The sequence below is a fragment of the Sprattus sprattus genome (genome assembly GCF_963457725.1).
Source record: "Sprattus sprattus genome assembly, chromosome: 2".
NCBI lineage: Eukaryota > Metazoa > Chordata > Actinopteri > Clupeiformes > Clupeidae > Sprattus > Sprattus sprattus.
In genome coordinates this window covers 17911129-17932711 of record NC_137921.1, presented here as the reverse complement: position 1 = coordinate 17932711, position 21583 = coordinate 17911129, and the positions used below count along the sequence as shown (strand labels likewise).

Here is a 21583-nt window from a genome sequence, read left to right as displayed (position 1 = left end):
GTGTGTGTGTGTGTGTGTGTGTGTGTGTGTGTGTGTGTGTGTGTGTGTGTGTGTGTGTTGTGTGTTTAGCAGCCTCAACTTACAGCTTACTTTGTTGCATAGAAATTGATGAAACTGCCAGAGAGCTTAGGCTTTCCAGATACACCTCCATTGTGTGTTTCTTACATTTCCCCTAATGGTTATCAACAATGATATACATCCATTGAAACGTCACTATTAAACATACTGATTTATTGTTGTATACTGTCTTCTTCCCATTTTTGGTTTCACATGTATTTTAAATACTACTGTTTGTTTGCCATATGTTTGTGATGCATTCCTAATTTGACTTGACTTTTTCTTGATTTGTTTACAAAGTGAATACTGTATGTGACTCAGATCAGGTCCTACTTCAGATAATTTGAACTGTAAAGTCCTATTCAAACAAATTAAATAATCACCCGACTGAAGCTTGAGACTCGGGCTAGTGCTTGTGACTGTGGGCAGTACTGGCAGGCTGAAGTAGGGACACACCCCTCACACAGTGTGGTTAACCTGCAAACAGCACAGAGATGGGTGACTTCCCTGCCTCTACCATCAGTCAGTCACTTAAGAACATGTCATCCCTTGTGCTGTTAGGAAACAGCAACAGCCAAATGATAGGGCCGCAAAGAAGACTTGACAAATTGGCCTCCCAGCCAACTCAACAGCTGTTCTATCATTAGCAAAGCACTGAAGAGTTGCTATGATCACACTAGTCACTTTGGAAACGGTCATCCCCAGGGCTTCTAGGAAGCAACAAACGGCACGGCCAGAGGATAGGTCGACGAAGATCACAACGATGTGAGCAGAGCAGAATTATAAAATCCAGACAGGCTGTCAAACAGGTTTGGCAGTTTGGTTTTCTTCTTGTTAAAGAACATACACGAATATGAACATACGTGCATGACTACAAGTTATGTCTTTTTTTTGCTTCATTATTAGTCCTTGTTATTATACTGTTACTGTCAGTACTGTCAACCCTATTTAAAAAATATTCCAAGTCTTTGATTGGATATTAAACAGGAAAGGACATTTGTTTAAACCAGCAGTGTGTACGATAATCCTTTGCCCCATGGCAAAATAATCAGTTCTAGCTTTATTTCCTTTCAGTGTGAAACAGAACAGTTTGATGCAGTGGAATGTGCCAGGTACTTTCTCACCATAAGCAAAAATAAAGCAGCATCTTCTGGGTACTTACAATACATTTATAACAGACTCTCTCTCCTCTGCAGGTCCACTCTTCAGTCTTGGCCATTGTTGGGGTCGGTGGTCTCCTCTATGGTAAAGTACATATAGAACACAGATAGTATTGGCACCGATGCTGGAGTCAGTTTTCTCCTCTATGGTAAAGTACATGTAGAACACAGATGGTATTGGCACTGATGCTGGTTGTTGCAATGTTGCTGTGGCACCTCCCCCTGTGTAGAAAACCTGGCAGTGCCTCAGTTTTTCCAGGGACCACAACAGGCCACACTGAATGTCTTTGTGTCTTAGAAAAATTAAGATTTGACCAGGTGAAAGGCTCCTGAGAACTGAATATGTAAGACTAATACCTGAATAGATTCATTCATCCTCCTTTTTCCATATGGTGACTAATTTGGTGTTGGTGCTCCTCTGACAAGCAGTCCTGACTAATGCTATAATGCTTATTGTAAAAAGACAGAACTTTCCGTTTTTTTTTGTGGTGAAACATCCCTTTAAACTGTTTAGCTGTGTGGTGGTGTGGTTCAGTCTTGGTGCCGATCCATCACCCAATGTCATGCAGGCATACATGTCCAGTCTGACATTTTTGTTTATCAGAGCTCAGTCACTCAGCTCCACCGTATAGGGAAGACTGGAGTAAAGGAATACCGGGGTAGGTTTGTTAGTGTGACCTGACTGTGTAGTTCTACAGTGCCTGTGTGTGTGTGCGGGTGCGTGCGTGCGTGCGTGCGTGTGTGCGTGTGTATCAATTTCAACTTTTAAATATAGCGTTTAGACGTACTTTCACAAACCCAAACAAATTAGACTGATTTTCAAATGTAATTGTGTTTTGTACATTGACCCCAATTACTTTCAACAACCATACACATCCAGGCAAATATCGCTTTCAAACATAATGGTTTAATTTTGTGCAGTTTCATGTTTTCATTCTTGTTCATTTCACTGACTGCTGATTTCTCATTTTTGTTCTGACAATATGTCCTTACCATATCATCATTCAGATCTTTTTAAAAAACACACACACTTAACCATAAACACATAGATGAGCACACAAGAACACACAACGTCAGGCAAAACTGCTTAAACTTCAGCTTCTCCTCCTTTGCCTCCTTTTGCTCTTCATGCCATCTCTCCCAGTCCCTGGCTTCGAGTCTGGACAAAATGATCTGTTGCAGCAAGAATATGGGCAACACCAGGAGGCAGAGCGCCCCCTTTAGGCCGTGTGAGAGACCAGAGCATATCATAAACACTGCATTCACCACATGAGTTCCGGTTTCATTCAGCTGAATAAAAATCTCCAAGAAATGCAGGGCCCTCAGTTCTGGTCTGTGATTTTCCATCCAAGGAGTGCCCTGTATTGGACGCACGGAGGCCCTGGACATCAGGACATGCCCAAAGGCACAGTGAATGGACTCGAAGACCAGGTAGCAGTGATGTATTGCTTGTAACAGTTTGTGAACAATGTGGTACAGCTCCTTTACAATCCTTACTGTGGGGATGGAAGTGAACACAGACAACATGCATGGTGATATGAGCAGTGTTGGTTAAGTAAACATATAAACACCAAACAGGTCGTTAGACAGGCTCAGTGGTCTACCATATTTGCACACACGTACAAAGCCAATATGAATCCATTTCTGCCAGCAATGTGTATGGATGATAAGCTGTTCTGGACCTGGCCGTCTTCATTTGGTGTCATAGCATTAATTCGCCTATTGTTCTTGTATCATTCATTACAACTATTTTCTTTTTGCCTCTCCTCTTTACAATCTTGTTCCAATCAAGACTTTTTGGTAGAGAAACATGTTTAACAAGCATTCCAAATGACACCCCTTTCATCGGGACAAACAGATTAGTTCAGTCTCTCCTTTCTCTCAACATACAGAGCAGGTTATCATGCACTGTCCAAGGCATACTCTTACTCCTGCTCTTGTGTGTGTATGTCTGTGTGTGTGTGTGTGTGTGTGTGTGTGTGTGTGTGTGTGTGTGTCCAAGGCATACTCTTACCGTCTATTAAAATGAGACAGATTACGCAAGTTGTTCCAATCATAATCATAGGAGTAGTAGTCAATACTCTTTCCTTTTCAATGTCCATTGTGCTGTCAGTGTCACTCTTTAGCCTTCAGAAATCGGTTGGCGTTTTTTTGCTGTACGGCAAATTAGACGTAGCTGTGATGAATCTTTGTCTTGGGAAAAAGAAACTGAATCTGGCCGGTACGCGGCACACCTGCTTCCCTCCCATGTTACTATGATCCTGTCCTCCTGGTTCATGGTGCGTGCGTGTGTGTGTGTGTGTGTGTGTGTTTGTGTGTGTGTGTGTGTGTGTGTGTGTGTGTGTGTGTGTGTGTGTGTATCATGAATGGACGACACACATAGTTTAAGATCCGCCCCCATCACATACCACGTGTCCTACTCGCCCAGCGTGCTTTAGATACCTGAACAGAATAATTCATCCTCCTTTTCCATATGGTGACTCATGTGCTGTTTGTGCTGCTCTGGCAAGCAATCCTGACTAATGCTATAATATCTATTGGATAAAGACAGAATTTTCTCTTTTTTTGTGGTGAAACATCCCTCTAAACCAGGGGTGTCTAACCGGGGAAAAAAAAATGGGTGTAAGTCAAGGGCCGGACAGTGGGGCAAGCGCTCCCTAAATTGAGGTATGCTACCAACGCTGGGACATTGCATTGTGGGACTTGTAGTATTTGTGGTGCGTTCGACATACCAGCGGCCGCGGCAGGCAAGCTCTGATAGATGAATAGATGGATACTTTATTAATCCTGAGGGAAAATTAGTCAAACCAAATAAAATGTCACCGTTGCTCATTCAAATCAATGGAACGTTTTGCAACATTCTGAGGAGCTGGCTGGCCAGATTAAATGGCTTGTCGGGCCTGATCAGGCCCACGGCCCTTGAGTTTGACACATGTGCTCTAAACAGTTTAGCTGTGTGGTGGTGTGGTTCAGTCTAGGTGCCGGTCCATACCCAATGACATGCAGGCCTACATGTCCAGTCTGCCATTGTGGTTTATCAGCTGAAAGTGATAGAGAGCTCAGTCACTCTGCTCCACCTTATAGGGAAGAGAGTGTGGTTCTATAGTGTGTGTGTGTGTGTGTATTTGTGTGTGTGTGTGTGTGTGTGTGTGTGTGTGTGTGTGTGTGTGTGTTTGTGTGTGAGTTGTGTGTGTGTGTGTTTTCGTTTTAACTTTAAAATATAGCTCTTAGACATAATTTCACAAATCCTACTCTGTTGCAAGGAAACTGATGAGACTGACAGTGTTTTTCAAATCCGTCTCCATATTATGTTCAGGTCATTGACCCCAGTTATTTTCAACAACTAAAGACATCCAATCAAATATTATCAAACATAGTGGTTTTATTTAGTTCAGTTTCTTGTTGCCTGTCATGTTTTTGTTCTAGTTCATTTCCCTGACTGCTGTTTGACTCCTCATTTTTGTGCTGACAGTGTGTACTGCACATGTTCTCATTCTGATCATTGAAACATTTGAACTCTGGAGTGTCATCACAGTAGATCTCGGTTACTGTAACAGTCTGCTACTGTCTGATGTTCAGCACTAATAGCGGTGACCATGACTGACCACTTCAGGAAGATACTGCTTCATCCTCCGCATCTCCTCCTCTGCCTTCTTTTGCTCTTCCTTCCATCTCTTCTTATCCTCCGGTCTGAGTCTGTTCCACAGGCCCTTTTGCAGAATGTGTAGGGGCGACGTCAGGAGACAGAGCGCCCCCTTTAGGCCGTGTGAGAGACCAGCACATATCATAAGCACCGCATCCACCACATGAGTTCCAGTTTCTTTCAGCTGAATCAAAATCTCGAAGGCATGAAGGGGGCACAGGTTTGCTCTGGGGTTTTTCGATCCTTCGATTTTTGCCTTCTAGCCAGGTAATGATGAACATCATGAGATGCCAAAAGACACAGCGGATGGACAGGAAACTCAGGCAGACATGACCAGCTGCCTGTAAGAGTTTGTGACCGATCTGGAGCAGCTCCCGTACCGCCCTTTCTGTGGGGATGGAAGTGAACACAGACAACATGCACAGTGTGATATGTGTTAGTTTAGTAAACATATAAACACCAGACAGGTCGTTAGACAGGCTCAGTGGTATACCATATTTACACACACATACAAAGCCAATATGAATCCATTTCTGCCAGCAATGGCAACTGGTAAATGACTTATGAAGTGTATTGACGATAAGCTGTTCTGGACCTGGCCGTCTTCATTTGGTGTAATAGCATTTATTCGTCTATTGTCCTTGTTTCATTCATTACAACTAAAATTCTTTTTGCTTCTCCTCTCAACAATCTTATTCCAATCAAATCTTTTGCAAGACAGATAAGTGTTTAACAAGCATTCCATATGACACCCCTTTCATAAAAGGTCAAAAAGATTAATACAGTCTTTCTTTTCTTGCAACATGATACAGAGCAGGTTATCATGCACTGCCCAAGGTACTGTTTGCTGTCACCCTTGAATGACTCTGTCTCTCTCTGTTTCTCCCTCTCTCTTACTCTTGCTGCGTATGTGTGTCCAAGGCATACTCTTACCGTCTACCAAAATGAGAAAGGCTACACATGCGCCTCCAATCATTTTCATAGTAATTGTCTCTTCCTCTCCAATGTCCATTGTGTTGTCAGTGTCACTCTTTAGCCTTCACTAATTGTTGTATGGTACATTAGAAGCCTCTCGTCAGGAAAACGAAACTGAATCTTGCAGGTAAGCGGCACACCTGTTTCAAAGGTTATTGATCATCAAAGTACACCCCCTTCCTTCTGTGGAGTCGTTGTTCTCCTCTATGGATAAAGAAATATGTAATTTAGTTTTAGAGAGGGTTGGGGAGGTTATTGTTTAAATGTAATAGGTTACAGATTACTAGTTCCACTGAGAACATTTTTAATTATTTCATCAAAATAATCTCACTTGATCCATTTGATTACTTTTTGAATGCCATTCGCGGACACATGAGGTTTGATTGTGTGTAGTCTCCTGAAAGCTGAACATGTAGATCACAGTCTTAGTTTGTATTTGAGGGTGGTCCGGGTAAGGTTATTTTGAACTCCACGCAAGACCTTGAAAAGTACATGAAAAGTAAGATGCAGATTCACTTCAAATCTCCATCATCTTTTGGTATGGTTTATGGTAGCCAAGTCTCTGCAAACATTAATTTGAACACTAAACTAAACTAAGTAATTCACTAAGCATGAAGGGGTTTGGCGCGAGTGTACCACTGCAATTCCCAATCTTACCACCTGATGGCAACACAATTCCATGCATTTGTGTTACTTTCCCTTTCCCTTCCCTATGTAGGGTGTCATTTTAAGACAGTGGGCAGCATAGACAGACCGACAGCTTGTGTAGGAGAGAGTTGAGGGTAGAGACAGACAGACAGATAGACAGGTAAGAGCCTGGGAGAGCCTGTGTGTGTTTGTGTGTGTGTGTGTGTGTGTGTGTGTGTGTGTGTGTGTGTGTGTGTGTGTGTGTGTGTGTGTGTGTGTGTGTGGCCGGGGGCGTGCAACATATATCAATGCAGAAACTGTCAGTCTCCAGCTCTGACTAATTGCTCTACTTCTGCCACTGGGGTGGGTATCAGCACTGTCATTTCAACTGAAGTGGCTTTTAAAGTTTGCTGTCACCCTTGAATGACTCTGTCTCTCTTGGTTTCTCCCTCTCTCTTAATTGTTTTGCCCTTAGTCTCCCCTCTTTCTCTCTCTCTCTCTCTTCCTCTCAATCCCTCTTTCAATTAACTTTAATCCAAAGTTAATTTATTGCCATGAGACTGTAGAGTCATAATATTTCTGAAACATTGAATATGTTGTACAACCCTCTCAAAACAGACTCTCTTTCTCTCCCTAAGTGTGTGTGTGTGTGTGTGTGTGTGTGTGTTTCTGCAAATAAGGCCTTATGCTCTAGCAAGTGGCTTCTTAAGTCTGACCCAAATAATGCCATGTCAGTCAGGCCCAGTGTATTACTGTCTGTTATGATGCTGAACAACCATCTTCTGTCCGCCCTCTCTCTCTCTCTCTCTCTCTCTCTCTCTCTTTCTCTCTCTCTCTCTATATATTTGCAAGGTTGCTCAGGTCAAGTACAACCTTTACACTCCAGTCCAAGACATGTCTTAAACACGTCCGTTGTGTATGCTGGTCAACGCTGGTAGAAACTGAGCATTATTAAGGTGAGTGTGTGTGTGTGTGTGTGTGTGTGTGTGTGTGTGTGTGTGTGTGTGTGTGTTTGTGTGTGTGTGTGTGTGTGAATGTGCATCAAGTGAGCATTTGTGTAATTCTATGTTTGTTACTGTGGGTGTGGATGGGGGTGTGTTCAGTATTATATGGGTGTGTGTGTGTATATTGGGAGGACATGCTGTTCAAATGCTCTTTGTTTGGGTTAGTTCCTATTGAGTGAGCATGAGCGTGCAAAAAGCGTGCGTGTGAGTGTGCGTGCGTGTGTGCGTGCATGCCTGCGTGCGTGCGTGCGTGCGTGCGTGCATGCGTGCGTGCATGTGTGTGTGTATGTGTGTATTATTAAAATGTGTGGTTAAATATGTGCATGTGAGTATATAAATGTATGACCCTTTTTGAAATGTGTGACCTTGTGAAAGTGTGTGTGAGTCTGTGAGTATTCTTTCTTTCTTCTAAACACTGATTACACAGTACTTCAGCTGACTGTTCTGATTTACATCTGTATATCTGTGTTGAAATGTTCTACCGTTTAATAGTTTAGTTTCCACATGGCATTTCAGGAAACTCTCATGTGGGGAAATACCAGAGTTGGCAGTTCAGGTTGTCAAGCTGCATGTCATGCATAGTTCTTCTTCATCAGTCACTGCATGTGCCTGTGTTTCACAGAATCATGGCATACTGCCAGTTATAATCAATCTATTAACATAATTTCCGTGACTATCTATGATGTGGTTCAGTGACTTTGACACAGTGTGTCCTATTGCTGATGCCGGTTATTGTGTTTGTGTGTGTGTTACAGAGCACCCATGCGTCAATGTGTGTGTGTGTTGCGTAAGTCATGACGCACTCTCAGCCCCTGTGAACAAACACACATGGGGTCAGGGTCCATTTAGCCAGAAAGCGGGGCACTGGGGGTTGGGTCATCACAACAGCAACAGTCCCGTGACCCAAACTTGAGCAATCTTGCATGCAGGAGAATGGTTATGTGTCTGTGCATTCAGATTCATGACTACCTGATTTCCTGTTTTAATCTCACGAATCTCACCATGCAGCATTGTGCATTCAGTCTGTGATAGAGGTCATGACCCTGGCACCTAGATTATGGTGGTGGTGAAAGAATTGTCTTATAAAAACTCCTGTTTGGTCCAATCCTAATGACCCTATAAGCTCTGAAAATGTAACACCACAAAATCTGACAGAAAATGCAAAGCTTTGGGGAAAATAACATTCAACTTTTATTGCAAACCATACATGGTCACATAGATCAAACATTTTAAACTTTACAGTACATTTGACAGTAATCGTTACATACAAGCATACCTTTTGTCAGTTATATATATATATATATATATCTGTTCCATATACAATAAAACTAGTACACGGACTGGAAATATACAAACAAACTTAAATAGTGGAACATGTATATTAAACGGAATGTATGGTCCAGAATGTGGGAATGCACGTCTGAACCCTATTATTACATCATAGAGGCGGATGGAAGACTAGGGTGACTGGTCTGATCGGTCGGCTTCTCGTTCTGACATCCTTTTGTCCAGCGAGGCCCTATGTACACATGCGAGGCAGCATCAACTCTTACCCGCCTGCTTACAGTCATTTAAATGAGGGCTGAACTTCCCAACCAAAAAATATACAAAAACAAACTAAACAAATATGTGCGTTTCTCATGGATCTCACCAAGCGACAACTGACCACACAGTACACGTAGCCAAGGCAACAGACAACCATGTCAGCTATCACTGGGTGACAAGACAACAGACGAACAGAATGCCCTCAAATATGACGGACGATCACCAGACCTAAATACCAGGTCATGTGATCATTTAAAATAAAACAATGACAACTATGACAACAGCATCAACAACAACAATCACAACAAGGAAACATAAATACAGAGTTTGTGTGATTTCAGCCTGGGAAGGAGGGTGACAGGTGGCCGGAGAAGGCACCGTTCAGACACACAGACACAGACCCTGTGTAACACTAACACTCCGGCCGCCCTCCTCTTGTCTGCACAACAAACACGCTGAACAACAGAAACAGAAAAAAACGAAAAAACAAACACATAAGCATTGTTCCGCTCTTCTCCTTTACGTTCCCATCTCCGTCTGTCTATCCCTCCATTGGATATGGTGACATTCTACAACGGCGTTATGGAATCCTAGAAGGAGGGGTAACCATGACGACGACGATGATGATGATGATAATCAGGATGTTGATAAGGAGGAAGAGAATCCTCTCAGTTGCCATATTTAAAGGCCCCCATTGGCTAAGAGAGCTAGTAGAGCTGCCTAAAGCCATGTGCAAATATCTTCATTCCAGGGATGGAGGGGGGGGGGGGGGGGGGGGGGGGGTTGAGGTTGTGTTTCCAATAGTTAGTAGTCCATTATCCAAGCTGATGCGATCTTTTCCATGGCAATGACTAGAAGGACAGATATGTCCTCCACAAAGACAGCGATGGAGGGAAGCGCTACAAGCAAGGGGAGTCCGTTGGTGATGTGGGGGTACAGGTCCACATGTGTGTGTGTGTGTGTAAGTGTGTGTGTGGTTACGTGCTACAGATATGAGTCCATGGAGGGCGCGTAGGAGAAGCCCAGGAAGGCCTCGGCAGCCTCTTTGATGCTGGCCGTCACCAGGGAGCTGTCCGGCGAGCAGCCAATGGAGCTGGGCACGGGCTCGTCGGTAAACTCGGGGTCAAAGTGCCGAAGGTCGCTAGGACCCGTCTGGAGAAGAGAGAGAAATGGTGACAACCACGTTCAGAGGGGTTGATACTGTTTTGAGTACCACTGGCAATAACTATTGTTTCAAGATGAGCTTTGTGAATATGTAAGCCATAGGAACGTACCACGTTAGGGTTAAAGGGAGGGGTGATCTTCTTGGCATTCAGGTCATCCCAGTTGATAGGGGAGAAAAACATGTGGTTCTTGATTTCAGTCTGTGGACAAAGACAAAGAGAGAGAGAGAGAGAGAGAGAGGGAGAGAGAGGGAGAGAGATTGGTTATAATCCAATACAAACGGTACATTGAATCTCAAAGTGTTCATCCAAAAGACACTGTGCCCCCCCCCCCCCCCCACACACACACACACACTCAAACTTACAAAGTCATCTGTGCAGCCGATCCTCTTGGTGCGATCCTTCTGCAGGAGACCCTCCAGTATGTGGCGTGCTGCGTTGGATATGTTGGGCTTGAGCTGCAGGGGCTTGTGCAGGATGTTATCGTACATCTCTGCCGTGTTGCGACTGTAGAAAGGAGGCTGCACAAAACAAATCCAGTTAGCACCCGAAAACTGACTGATTCTCATAAGATTCTCATGCATAATTACATGCATGAATGCATGTTAACTGTATTATATTGTGTAGTGTAGTGTATTGTGCTGTGTGCTATTCCACACTACTCTATATTGTACCACATCATAAAAGATCAGAAAACTGCTGCACACTTGAACTTGAACAATAACTTTAAAAGTTTCAGCTCTAGGTATAGTTCACCATGTGCTAAATACTAGGGCAAGGGGCAAGTCCACCTCATTGAGTCGGTTCACAGAATCTGTGGGAAATCCGATTAAGTATATTTAAAATCCCTTACATTTTGCTGAGTTTCTATGAGTGCTGTGGCATGTGACTCAGCTTTACCCTGTGCTCCAGTTTGCCCCCTAGTGTACATTGTCAGAATAGCACACCTTAGACCCCACACCCCCCCCCTAGTGTTTGCTGTTGGAACATCCACCCCAAATGGGCAATGGCAGATCCTCACCAGGCCGTAAAGCATCTCGTACAGCACAGCTCCCAGACACCACCAGTCCACCGTGCGGTCATACGGCTGCTTGTGTAACACCTCTGGTGCCAAATACTGACAAGGGAAAAAGAAATAGAGAATTATGTCAAACAACCATTGATTGTTCAGTAGAAGTTTGCTACTTTTGAATGGTTACCGGTCCCAACTACTGATATACACTGAGTAACTATGCAACATGTTTTTTTTTTTTAAACAAAAATCCTCTTTTTTGTGTCATCCTGCTATACTGTATGTGGCTCGCAGTAACTCTAACATGTTTTTTGCCATGACAACACATGAGGTTTACGCTGCTGAGAAACACACCTCTGGCGTGCCGCAAAACGTGGACGTGGTTCCGTTGGTTTCTATGTTCTCCTTGCACAGGCCGAAGTCGGTGAGGATGATGTGGCCTTGCGAGTCAAGCAGGATGTTCTCGGGCTTGAGGTCACGGTACACGATATTGAGCGAGTGCAGGTAGCCCAGAGCACTGGCGATCTCCGCCGTGTAGAACCGTGCGCGAGGCTCCAGGAAGCACCGCTCCCTCTGCAGGTGGTAGAACAGCTGGAGGTGGAGAGAAACAAAGAGAGAGAGAGAGCGAGATTAGACTCTGTTGGCTGCTGTACTTAATCATGGCTCTTTTTTTCAGCCATGAAACAATGACAGGAAATGAGGCGTGAGCACTGTTTAAAAGCTAACCCCTGACCCACCCCAACAGTCAGCCTCCATTTTCAGCTGATAGATGGATGCTAAATCGGGCTGCTCTTACAACCAACACCCCCCCCCCCCCTTCCCTCACAACACGCCCGACGATTTCCTGAGGTGAATTTCCCCTCTACTGACAGAGAGAAAGAGAGAGACAACACATTCTCCTGGTCTTCGCATGATAGGATATCCTCTCTCTGTCCATCTGTCTTTCTCTCTCTCCGCTCTCTGTCTTTGTGTGTCTCTATCCATTCTCTGTCTTCTCTGTCAGACACACTGTCTCGCTCACACTTCCTCCTCTGTCCCCCCAAAAATCACCCTCGCCCGAGCAAGAATCACATGACCGTTCTCTCTCTCGCTCTTTCTATCGCTCTCTATTCATCCATTTATGTCACTCAAACAATCAAACTAAATCTACTGGTATGGTAAAAAAAAAGCATACCACAGAGACGCCACTTAAAAACAGCAAATAACAATGTACTTAACAAACAGCAAAACCAAATTAACATCAAAGGCACTACTCTCTTGTTGACTTTTTCTCCACCTCTCTCTCTCTCTCCCTCTCTCTCTCTATCAGTAAACTCGTTGCTTTCATTCATCAGACTGAAGCGCTCCATACCTCTCCTCCGTTGATGTAGTCCAGGACGAAGTAGAGTTTGTCTGTGGTCTGGAAGGAGTAGTGCAGCCCGACCAAGAACGGGTGTTTCACATTCTTTAGTAGGACATTCCGTTCAGACATGATGTGTTTCTCCTGAAACCCACACACACAAACACAGAGGGTCAGAGGTTTGCATACAGGGCTCAGAGCATAAGCAATCAATGCCAGTCACATAATACACCCCCCCCCCCGGGACTGTCCTTACTGTTTACATTGTCACTATATGGTGCCCTTTGGATTTGGTCTCTGAACGATTATTTGCAAGAAAGTCAAACATGCATTGTCCTAATAAATAGATTAGTGAGTAGTACTGTCTTAATTAACCTGCATAATTCTGGGGATTAGATCTTTCTGGGGGGAAAACCCCAGGGGAGCCACAAGTAGGTTACTAGACGTTAACCACAGCTCAAACATGGTTAAAGGAATGTCTGTTTGCTATGAGGTTTATTAGACATGAGTACCTCTTTCTTCTTAAGGATGGCTTTCTTCTGCAGGACTTTGACGGCGTAGAACTTGTCGTCGCTTCGGTGACGCGCCAGCAGGACCTTGCCAAAGCTGCCTTTGCCGATGACCTTTAGGAAGTTGAAGTCTGAGGGATGGGCTGTGGGGTTTGACGAGGGGCCCAGGTTAATCTGCTGTGAGGGACTAGGCTGCAGGAGGGAGGGAGAGAGAGAGAGAGAGGAGTCAGTGTGTGGACAGACAGACTTAGGCCCCAGCATTCACATACACACACAAGCACACTTGCTTACTCACATAAAAATATATACACAAAGACATAGCATACAAACACACACACACACACACTCTTATGTCCATGCACTTTACTTACTGGAGGAGAGGGGTTGGTGTTCATAAGTTCTGGATCTTGAGGGGGGGTCAGGTTTAGTATGGACTGCACTTCTGGACTGTGAAGAAGCAAAAAGCACTCAGATTACAACAACTTTACAGGAATTCAGTTATCAGAGGAATTCAGGAATTACACGATGGCACTGTCACTGACTGACACATCTTGAAATGCATCTGTCTTGATAAAAACTGCAACATCAGAGAAGAAAAGTGTCTCTGCATATGTTTTACAAAATGTGGAGAAAACGTCTGAATAGGCTTAGATGCTACTTACTGCTTGCATGCATAGGAGTTTGTGGCAAGCTTCTGAATGAAATCGTTCAGCCCCATTCTTCTCTGTTTCATGAAAGCTGGATGAGAGAAAGACAACAAGAGAGAGAGCAACAAGTGTTAATTGCATTCATCCTGATCGCTTTTTTAAAACTGGAAGTGGATTCATTGTCAAGGAAAGCATACCACTAAGAACTGCTACTACTCCTCGCGTTTTGGAGTAAGTCATTTCTGGACCTCCGCTGCCTGTGATGATTGTCATGGCTGTAGTTTTCCACAGCTGTATGGATGCCAAACTCAAAAGCTTTAACTGAACTCCAGTAGTGTGCCTCAACGTTTATATGGACGCGGAGGCGGAGGCAACGCATGCTAATTAGGCATCTACGTTGGTTTGTCAGGGGCGTGACGTGACGTAAATACTATCCGTGAGTAGGCGTGTTCTGCGTGTCAGGCAGAGGCCATTCAAGCGCTGTCTGCAAGACGACACCCCCACCGGGGTTCGAGCGAATCAGAAAAGGGTGCTCTCTGCCAGAAGTCCCGGCGAGTTAAATATCGTTAACTCCCCGCCCTACGATCAGCTGCGTCAGCCACAGAGAGAAAAAAAACCTTCTCACGCACTAGTCCAGCTGAGCAGAACTATGTGTTCTTACTGAGCAGTTTAGCATTTGCCCTCATTGCGTAAAAAATGACATAGGTTTCCACTCACGTTTCAAATCACATATGACACAACGTAGGAAACCTTTTAATATGTCATTAAAATAATACCCATTGCTTAAACTTTAAACAACTTCATTCACGTTGTTTGTAATCTTTTATTTGCAAACTATTAGCCTTCTTATTGGGAAACCATACACATACAGCAGAAAAACAAACCAGGGGTTAAGGCAATCAATAAATTCAGAGCCCAACCCCCCCCCCCCCCCCCCCCCCCCACCCCTTCTCCCTTTCTCTTGCTCTGTCTTACACACACACACACACACACACACACACACACACACACAGACACACACACGCGCCCGCACACACACACACACACACACACTAAGCTACAGGTGAACTGCAAAAGCCTGTGTGAGAACACAACAGTATAAAAGCTCGACTTTCCTTTCTTGCTGACTCGAAAAGAGAGAAAACAGGGAGTCAGATGATGCATGCTCCCCATTGCGATTCACAAAAGTCAGGGAGTCACTCGCTAAGGGAGACGGGAGCCAAGGAAAATAAGCCGGCCCTGGAAAAGTACAAAGTCTGAGCCGTGCAATTAATTCTCGCCACGCACAGCAAAGGTTGTCGGTGGGCCCTGGATAACGTCTGGCGTTCAGTGCACCAACCCTCTTTGAGCCTTTCCACCACACTAATTTTTATTGAAATGAGGAAGATGTGGACTGCCCGATGGCCCCAAGTACTACCGATCTATTTATGACGGAGGAGTCCCAGTTAGTCGATGTTATGTAACGCTACACCTAGATGGACTGCTAATTAGGTAGGGCGACTACAACACATCCCTGTGAATACAATATTGAGCCTTGGCGTTTCATTCACAGGCATAGTTTTAAATGATTAAGTAAGGGCACTGCGGACTGCGCAAAACTTCAAGGTAAACCTGTGATTTATAGCAGCTGTTGGCTCCGACGCGCTCTCCAAGTTTCCATTGTGCCCGCTGTTTGCACGCAACTAGACTGCTTCAACTTCTCCAAAAAGTAACGATATCCGTGACTTTTATAGCTCTACATGATTACCGATGCACATACACTTTAAGGTGGTATATTTAATGGATTTTGTTTGTATTAAAACATGATGCTGAAATGTCCCATCTCACATTCACATCTAATGCATATCTGACTTTCTTAAAAACCAACAGAAAAGCCCTTAGAAGAATGTTGCAGATCTAGACTAGCAGATCTATATTTAAAAAAAACACCAACCTTTTAGGTCAGACGTGGTCCTCATTCTCGCTTACTCAATGGCTCTTTTTTCTCCAAGAGTGCAGCGCAAAGTCAGCTACTCTCTTGTGCAAGGCGAGGTAGAAAGGGCGACTCGGGTTGCGACGAAATATATGAGCCTACGGTCCTTATCAAGCGACATTTGCATAGATAAGGCAGCGTGTTGGGAATTGGGTCACAGTTTAAGAGGCTAACGGATAACTCACACCTTTGGCTGGTCAATTTCAAGGCTGCCAACCTCCCGATAGAGGAAACGCAAGTGAAAAGTCGCTAAAGCGGATGAAGGGGGAGATTTAAACGGAGGGGAAAGTTCGTTGGCCAGATTACTTTGCTCTCTCATTTAGGTATAAATCAAATCACGACATACCTGTTAGTTGAGAAGTTTTGTCTTTCATGAATTTCCGTGAGGAGTTCAGTACAACCTTCTGTCTAGTCTGAGTGACACTTGAAGAAGGATGATTTTTTGCGCAAGACGCCGCATTCCTTTTCTCGCTGACTAACCTTGCACCGGATATCTTATGGGCGGGGATCCTCCCGCCCCCCGACTTTGTTTTGTTAGTTGATTTTCACGGGGCTGCCATCGGCTCCATTAGTAGTGCCAGACGGGCAGCATGACACCCCAAATCGGTTGAAGGTCGGACTGGAAATCTGGGGCAATTAATTTCGCTTTGTGGCACCTGCACGCTGACTCTCTGCCTAATGAAAAGTGATATAATTAGAATAATTTCATGAGTGCCAGTTTAGATCTCTGTTTAGAAAAAAATAATTTCACAATGTGTGAAGTTATGTATTGTATGCAAGTTATGTATTGGTTTGCAGCCCTGTCTTCTCAGCTCCATAAGTGTGTGTGTTCTGAGAGAGAGAGGGAGAGTGTGTGTGTGTGTGTGTGTGTGTGTGTGTGTGTGTGTGTGTGTGTGTGTGTGTGTGCAGGCTATGCTGAGCCCCTGGATGGAGAAAGATCATATTAATAATAGATTTGTCCTCCAACAGAAGGAAACAGGAGACCCAATGAGAGAAGCTAAAGAAAGGTCTAAAAATAACGTGTGCTGTTCCAAAAAAAACTCACTCTATCTTGCTCTTTCTCATTCAAACACACCCAGAAACCACACACACACACACACACACACACATCCGTACACACATACACATCATATACACATACACCCACACACCCATACACCACATACACAACCACACCTACACACACACACATACACCCACACACACACCCATACACATACATACACACACCCACCAACACCAGTACACAGCCATGCACATACATACACGCACACACACTCTCGACAGCAACAGTTCTAGGAAAGGAAAGAAGCTACAGGGCCAAGCCTCCAAAGGCACAGACCAACACTGCTGACTGTGGTCTAACAAAACACAGACATCATCAGTAAGAAAAGCCATATCAGTCTTCAGAATCACTGACCTGAGGTCAGAAAGAGGGCTGTTTCAGACACAAACACCTTAGTGTATGTGGTCTCATAGCCATCTGTGGTGTTATCCCCATTCTAATGCATACCTGTGCAGTTGTTTTGTCTGACTGAGCGGTTATGATGTCAGTCTTTTGTTGTGACACACAAACCTATTATGTTGCGTAATGGTATAGTGGAATTATTCGCTCAGGTTCACATGAGGACCTTTTTAAAGAGATGATCAAGCAGCTTTGAAACATCTCAACAAAGCCTTTATAAGCCAGTTATAAACACTTATGTGTCTTCTGATAACAGCCATCGATCAATGATATAGTCTAGGGTGATGCATCCTTTGATTGACCCTATAAAATGGGTTGTCTTAATGGTTTAGGACTAAAACATAAACAGACACCAACTTAAACAGAAACCAGCATGTCATGTTACAGAAGATTTGGTTAAACACACAAGCATTTCAGTTCCTTTCCTACACTCCAGACAGAATGCTTCTTTCAAAGCGCTACTCTCTAAGACATATCATCCTGAAATGGATTGCCTGAACTAAAGGGATTTAAATTTGTTTCACCCAAATGTCCTAGAAAACTTGTGTACTTCATAAGCACCTTGTGGCGAAGGAGCACTGTGTCCTCTGTGAAATAATATTTCAACAAGGAATTAAGAAACTGATCTAAAATATAACACTACGGCGCAGAACTGATCTCAAATGCTGATATATGTTAACAGAATCAATACAAAGGACATCAGTAGACATTGATATTAATGAGTTATTATAAGATATGGGTGTGAGCGACTGCGAGTGTGTGTGAGGCTAAGAGTGTGTGGACCTGGGAGTGTGTGTACTTGATAGTGTGTGAGAGGCTGAGCTTGTCTCCTGGGATGCACTTCAAGAGAGAGATCCTAGAGAACAGTGTGTTCTGCCCCAAACCAGAGCTAATGGACCCACACACTCACACACACACACACACACACACACACACACACACACACACACACACACACACACACACACACACACACACACACACACACACACACACACACACACACACACACACACACACTCACACACACACACACACACACACACACACACACACACTCACACACACACAGAGAGACATGCACACACTTGCATACACACACACACAAACACACACCAAGTGAATGTCCCCAGCCTGAACAATCCCCTACAGACAAACACACTAGGAACAGGTTTGAATGGGAGGAAACATCCTAGTGTGTGTGCGAGTGTGTGTGTATGGGTGAGAGTGAGTGTGTGTGTGTGTGAGAGAGAGTGTCCAGAACGGATGTTGGCACTAGAAAGTATGCCAGTGGAGTGCTATGTAAATGCAGAGGAGAGGGGAACTAACGGTCCGGCTGGGCACCCTGAAGCAGCTCAAGGGGCTCGGGCAGCCTCTGATGAAAGTGTGTGTGTAAAAGAAAGAGAGAGAGTGTGTCTGTGTGAGAAAAGGAGACTGTCTGTGTGTGTGTGTGTGTTGTGTGTGTGTGTGTGTGTGTGTGTGTGTGTGTGTGTGTGTGTGTGTGTGTGTGTGTGTGTGTGTGTGTGTGTGTGTGTGTGTGTGTGTGTGTGTGTGTGTGTTGTGTGTGTGTGTGTGTGTGTGTGTGTGGTGTGTGTGTCTGTGTGTGTGTGTGTGTGTGTGTGTGTGTGTGTGTGTGTGTGTATGTGTGTGAGTGTGTGTGTCTGTGTCACACTCTTTCATATGATACCCAACGTGAGTCATTTTTATTCATCGTCATTGCTATTGTTAAAGTGACAGCACACTAGAGTGTTGGATGACTTTTAGTAGTACAATAAATGCTTCCAATAAAGCTGGGCACTTATGCAACAGCCCCTTTATTAACACGTTTTTATCTCCCTGTTTTTGTTCTCTCGCTCTCTCTTTAAATGTGTGTGTGTGTGTGTGTGTGTGTTTGTGTGTGTGTGTGTGTGTGTGTGTGTGTGAAAGAGAGAGAGAGAGAGAGTCCTGCTCAATGAGGGCTGTGGACCTCTCTTGGTGAATGAATGAATGAATAAATAAATAAATAAATAAATAAATGAATGAATGAATTAATGAATGTCTGCGAGTAGAACCGGTTGGTGTTGATGCATCAAATGACTGTGTCCTCCACTCCCTTTCTCTCCATTTCTCTCTGTCGTTCATCATGACGTGAGCACATACAACGGAACACAGGCCGTACACACCCTAACACCCACACATAAACACACATATTAATCTCTCTCTGCCATTCTGAAATCCCCAAAGGCAAAAAATGAAAGCCAAGCTATTGGCATGGTATCCATGTATAAAGGTCTAGTGGAAACAAGAATAGTGGTGAAGTACACATTCTACAACTATTACTTTTAATTGGTTTTCAATAGTTTATAGTAATTGGGTTTCAAAAGTCAGCGTCTTCCTCTCTCTCTCTCTCTCTCTCTCTCTCTCTCTTTCTCTCTCTCTCTCTGTCCTTCTATTTCAGCTGATGTGAACCTCTTCATTAGTGAGCATGACTGGTTTTCATTAGTTAATGAACTGGTGCAGTGGTGCTTAGTTGCTTAACTTTACCTTTGCTACTCATAATACTCATCCACTCTTTTTCTCTCTCTTTTCCCTCTACCCCCCACCCCCATCTCTCTCTATCACTGTCCTCCCTTCCCTCTGTAAATGCTGGTTTCTCCCTTCCGGGGTGGCTCGTCCATTTAGACAGTTGAAGCAATGTTTAATAATTAAATGATCTTAAAGGAAATACAACGTACATACAGTAGATTAAAGCTGCATGAGTCTGTCATATTTAACGATTGATACCTTGCCTGTGTTGTTGCGTATTGCATCGACAAACAGTCAAGTACAAGTAAGCTGCACAAACAGTGGTCCCTCCGGCCAAATTTAAAATGACATGAAGCGTGTTTCATTGGCAAGAAGCACATTAAAGGCAAATAGAACATTTTGTGTTACTACATGTCTTTAAATCCTCTTTACATTCGGAAAGCAATAATTCAATTAAAAACGTCGTCCATGGCAGTTGCAGGGCTGTAAAAACGTGTCGATATTTTTCATTCGTCTTACCCGACTTAACTCTTTTTTCTCGCAAAACTGCTGATGTGCTGCTTAGCATTTTATGCTTAGCATAAACTGTCTTTTTAGCTTTGGTTTGCTAATGTAAGTTTAGGATTTAATTCTAACTAGCTAGCTCATCTTATGTCTAAGTAGTGGCTTGTGAATGAGTAAGCTAGCTAGTGTCAACCAGCAAGGTAAGATAGTTCCCCCCAGTCGTTGGCTACAGTGAGCTAATGCTATCGTGTTATTGTTGTAAAGTTGGATTGCCTGTGAAGATAATAAACAGGCTTTATCAGCTGAATAGTGTGTGGGGAGAGACTTATAACTTGAAACTTAAGGCTCTAGAAAAACTTGATGTTCGCTTAAAGTAAAACCAGCTGGCCAGAGGAGGATATTTGAGTTTGCCTGTTGGACATTTGACCTGCTTGGTGCGATATTGGTTATTGAAATCAACTTTTATCTGGATATGGTGCACTTGCTCATGAAGTGTCTCCAATTACAGTTGATTTGGAAAAGGTGTTTGTGATGTTTCACCTTGTTTCACAGTAATGATATACCTAGTTATATTACTTGTCTGATTGTAAATATGTTGTAAATATCTACATTCATTTTTAAGCTTGTATGTCTTTGTGGTAGGTCAGATTTATTCCACTCAAATGCGCTTTAGTTTTTGTTCATTTTTTTAATTTGAACAACCTCAATTGGAAACAAATGTAATTAAACTGATAAAATCTTTGGTTTTTATGCATACTTTGAGGCAGGAGAATAGACATGCCCCCAGATGACCATGGCTTTCTTGGGTTCACAGTATGCGTCACACTCTGTTTCAACCATCACCCACCACTGATCCCTTCTTTCCTCTCCTCTCCTCTCCTCTCCCTATGCCCAGGGTGCCGAAGGGTGGGTCTCAGTCTGAAAAGGCTGCTGTCTCTACAACGGAACAGTGTGACACACACACACGCACACACACACACACACACACACACACACACACACACACACACACACACACACACCACACACACACACACACACCCACCCTGTCTCAGCATGGTACAGGAGATCTCACCACCACCGAGCGCTTTTGAACAAAGAGAGGGGGCATCTTTCATTTGTGTTTTTGTGTTTGTTTTTTGTGCTCAGATAAACATTACGTAAAAGGGCCCTGTTACATAGCATCTGATTGAGAGGGCCCGGACAGCGCATACAAATGTGCTTTTGATTCGGGGACCAGCCTGGTCCCTGCCTGGTGTTTTTCCGATGGGTTACATAATCCCACTCTTGGGCCCTCCCCTGTCAGGCAGCAGCTGATGCTGGGCCACATTAGAACCTGGTCTGGGCAGGACCCGGCACAAGTCCCTTGTTTGGGCTGTTACCTTTCATGCCTGGCCCTGCCCTGAAGTAGAGTGCGTAGGAAAACACAAAAATAATCTGGCGTGTTGTGCTGGGT

General features: G+C 44.0%; 1 protein-coding gene across 3 annotated transcripts in view; it reads right to left on the bottom strand.

Moving 5' to 3' along the window:
* Window positions 1–9820: 9820 nt before the first annotated feature.
* The window catches only part of sgk1 (serum/glucocorticoid regulated kinase 1), a gene marked incomplete at its 5' end in the record, with an annotated part of 43759 nt that continues 31996 nt past the window's right edge, over window positions 9821–21583 (bottom strand). The window contains 10 exons of one of the 3 annotated variants that reach the window (XM_080833468.1): window positions 9821–10163; window positions 10286–10375; window positions 10540–10695; window positions 11196–11291; window positions 11541–11777; window positions 12538–12669; window positions 13038–13226; window positions 13406–13481; window positions 13697–13772; window positions 16000–16104. In XM_080833468.1, the coding sequence (XP_080689594.1) occupies window positions 9996–10163; window positions 10286–10375; window positions 10540–10695; window positions 11196–11291; window positions 11541–11777; window positions 12538–12669; window positions 13038–13226; window positions 13406–13481; window positions 13697–13772; window positions 16000–16027 (1248 nt within the window). In that variant the 3' untranslated portion in view covers window positions 9821–9995. Of the gene's footprint in view, window positions 10164–10285; window positions 10376–10539; window positions 10696–11195; window positions 11292–11540; window positions 11778–12537; window positions 12670–13037; window positions 13227–13405; window positions 13482–13696; window positions 13773–13878; window positions 13977–15999; window positions 16105–21583 lie in introns of those variants that run through there. The other 2 variants (XM_080833467.1, XM_080833466.1) reach the window with 2 other exon arrangements.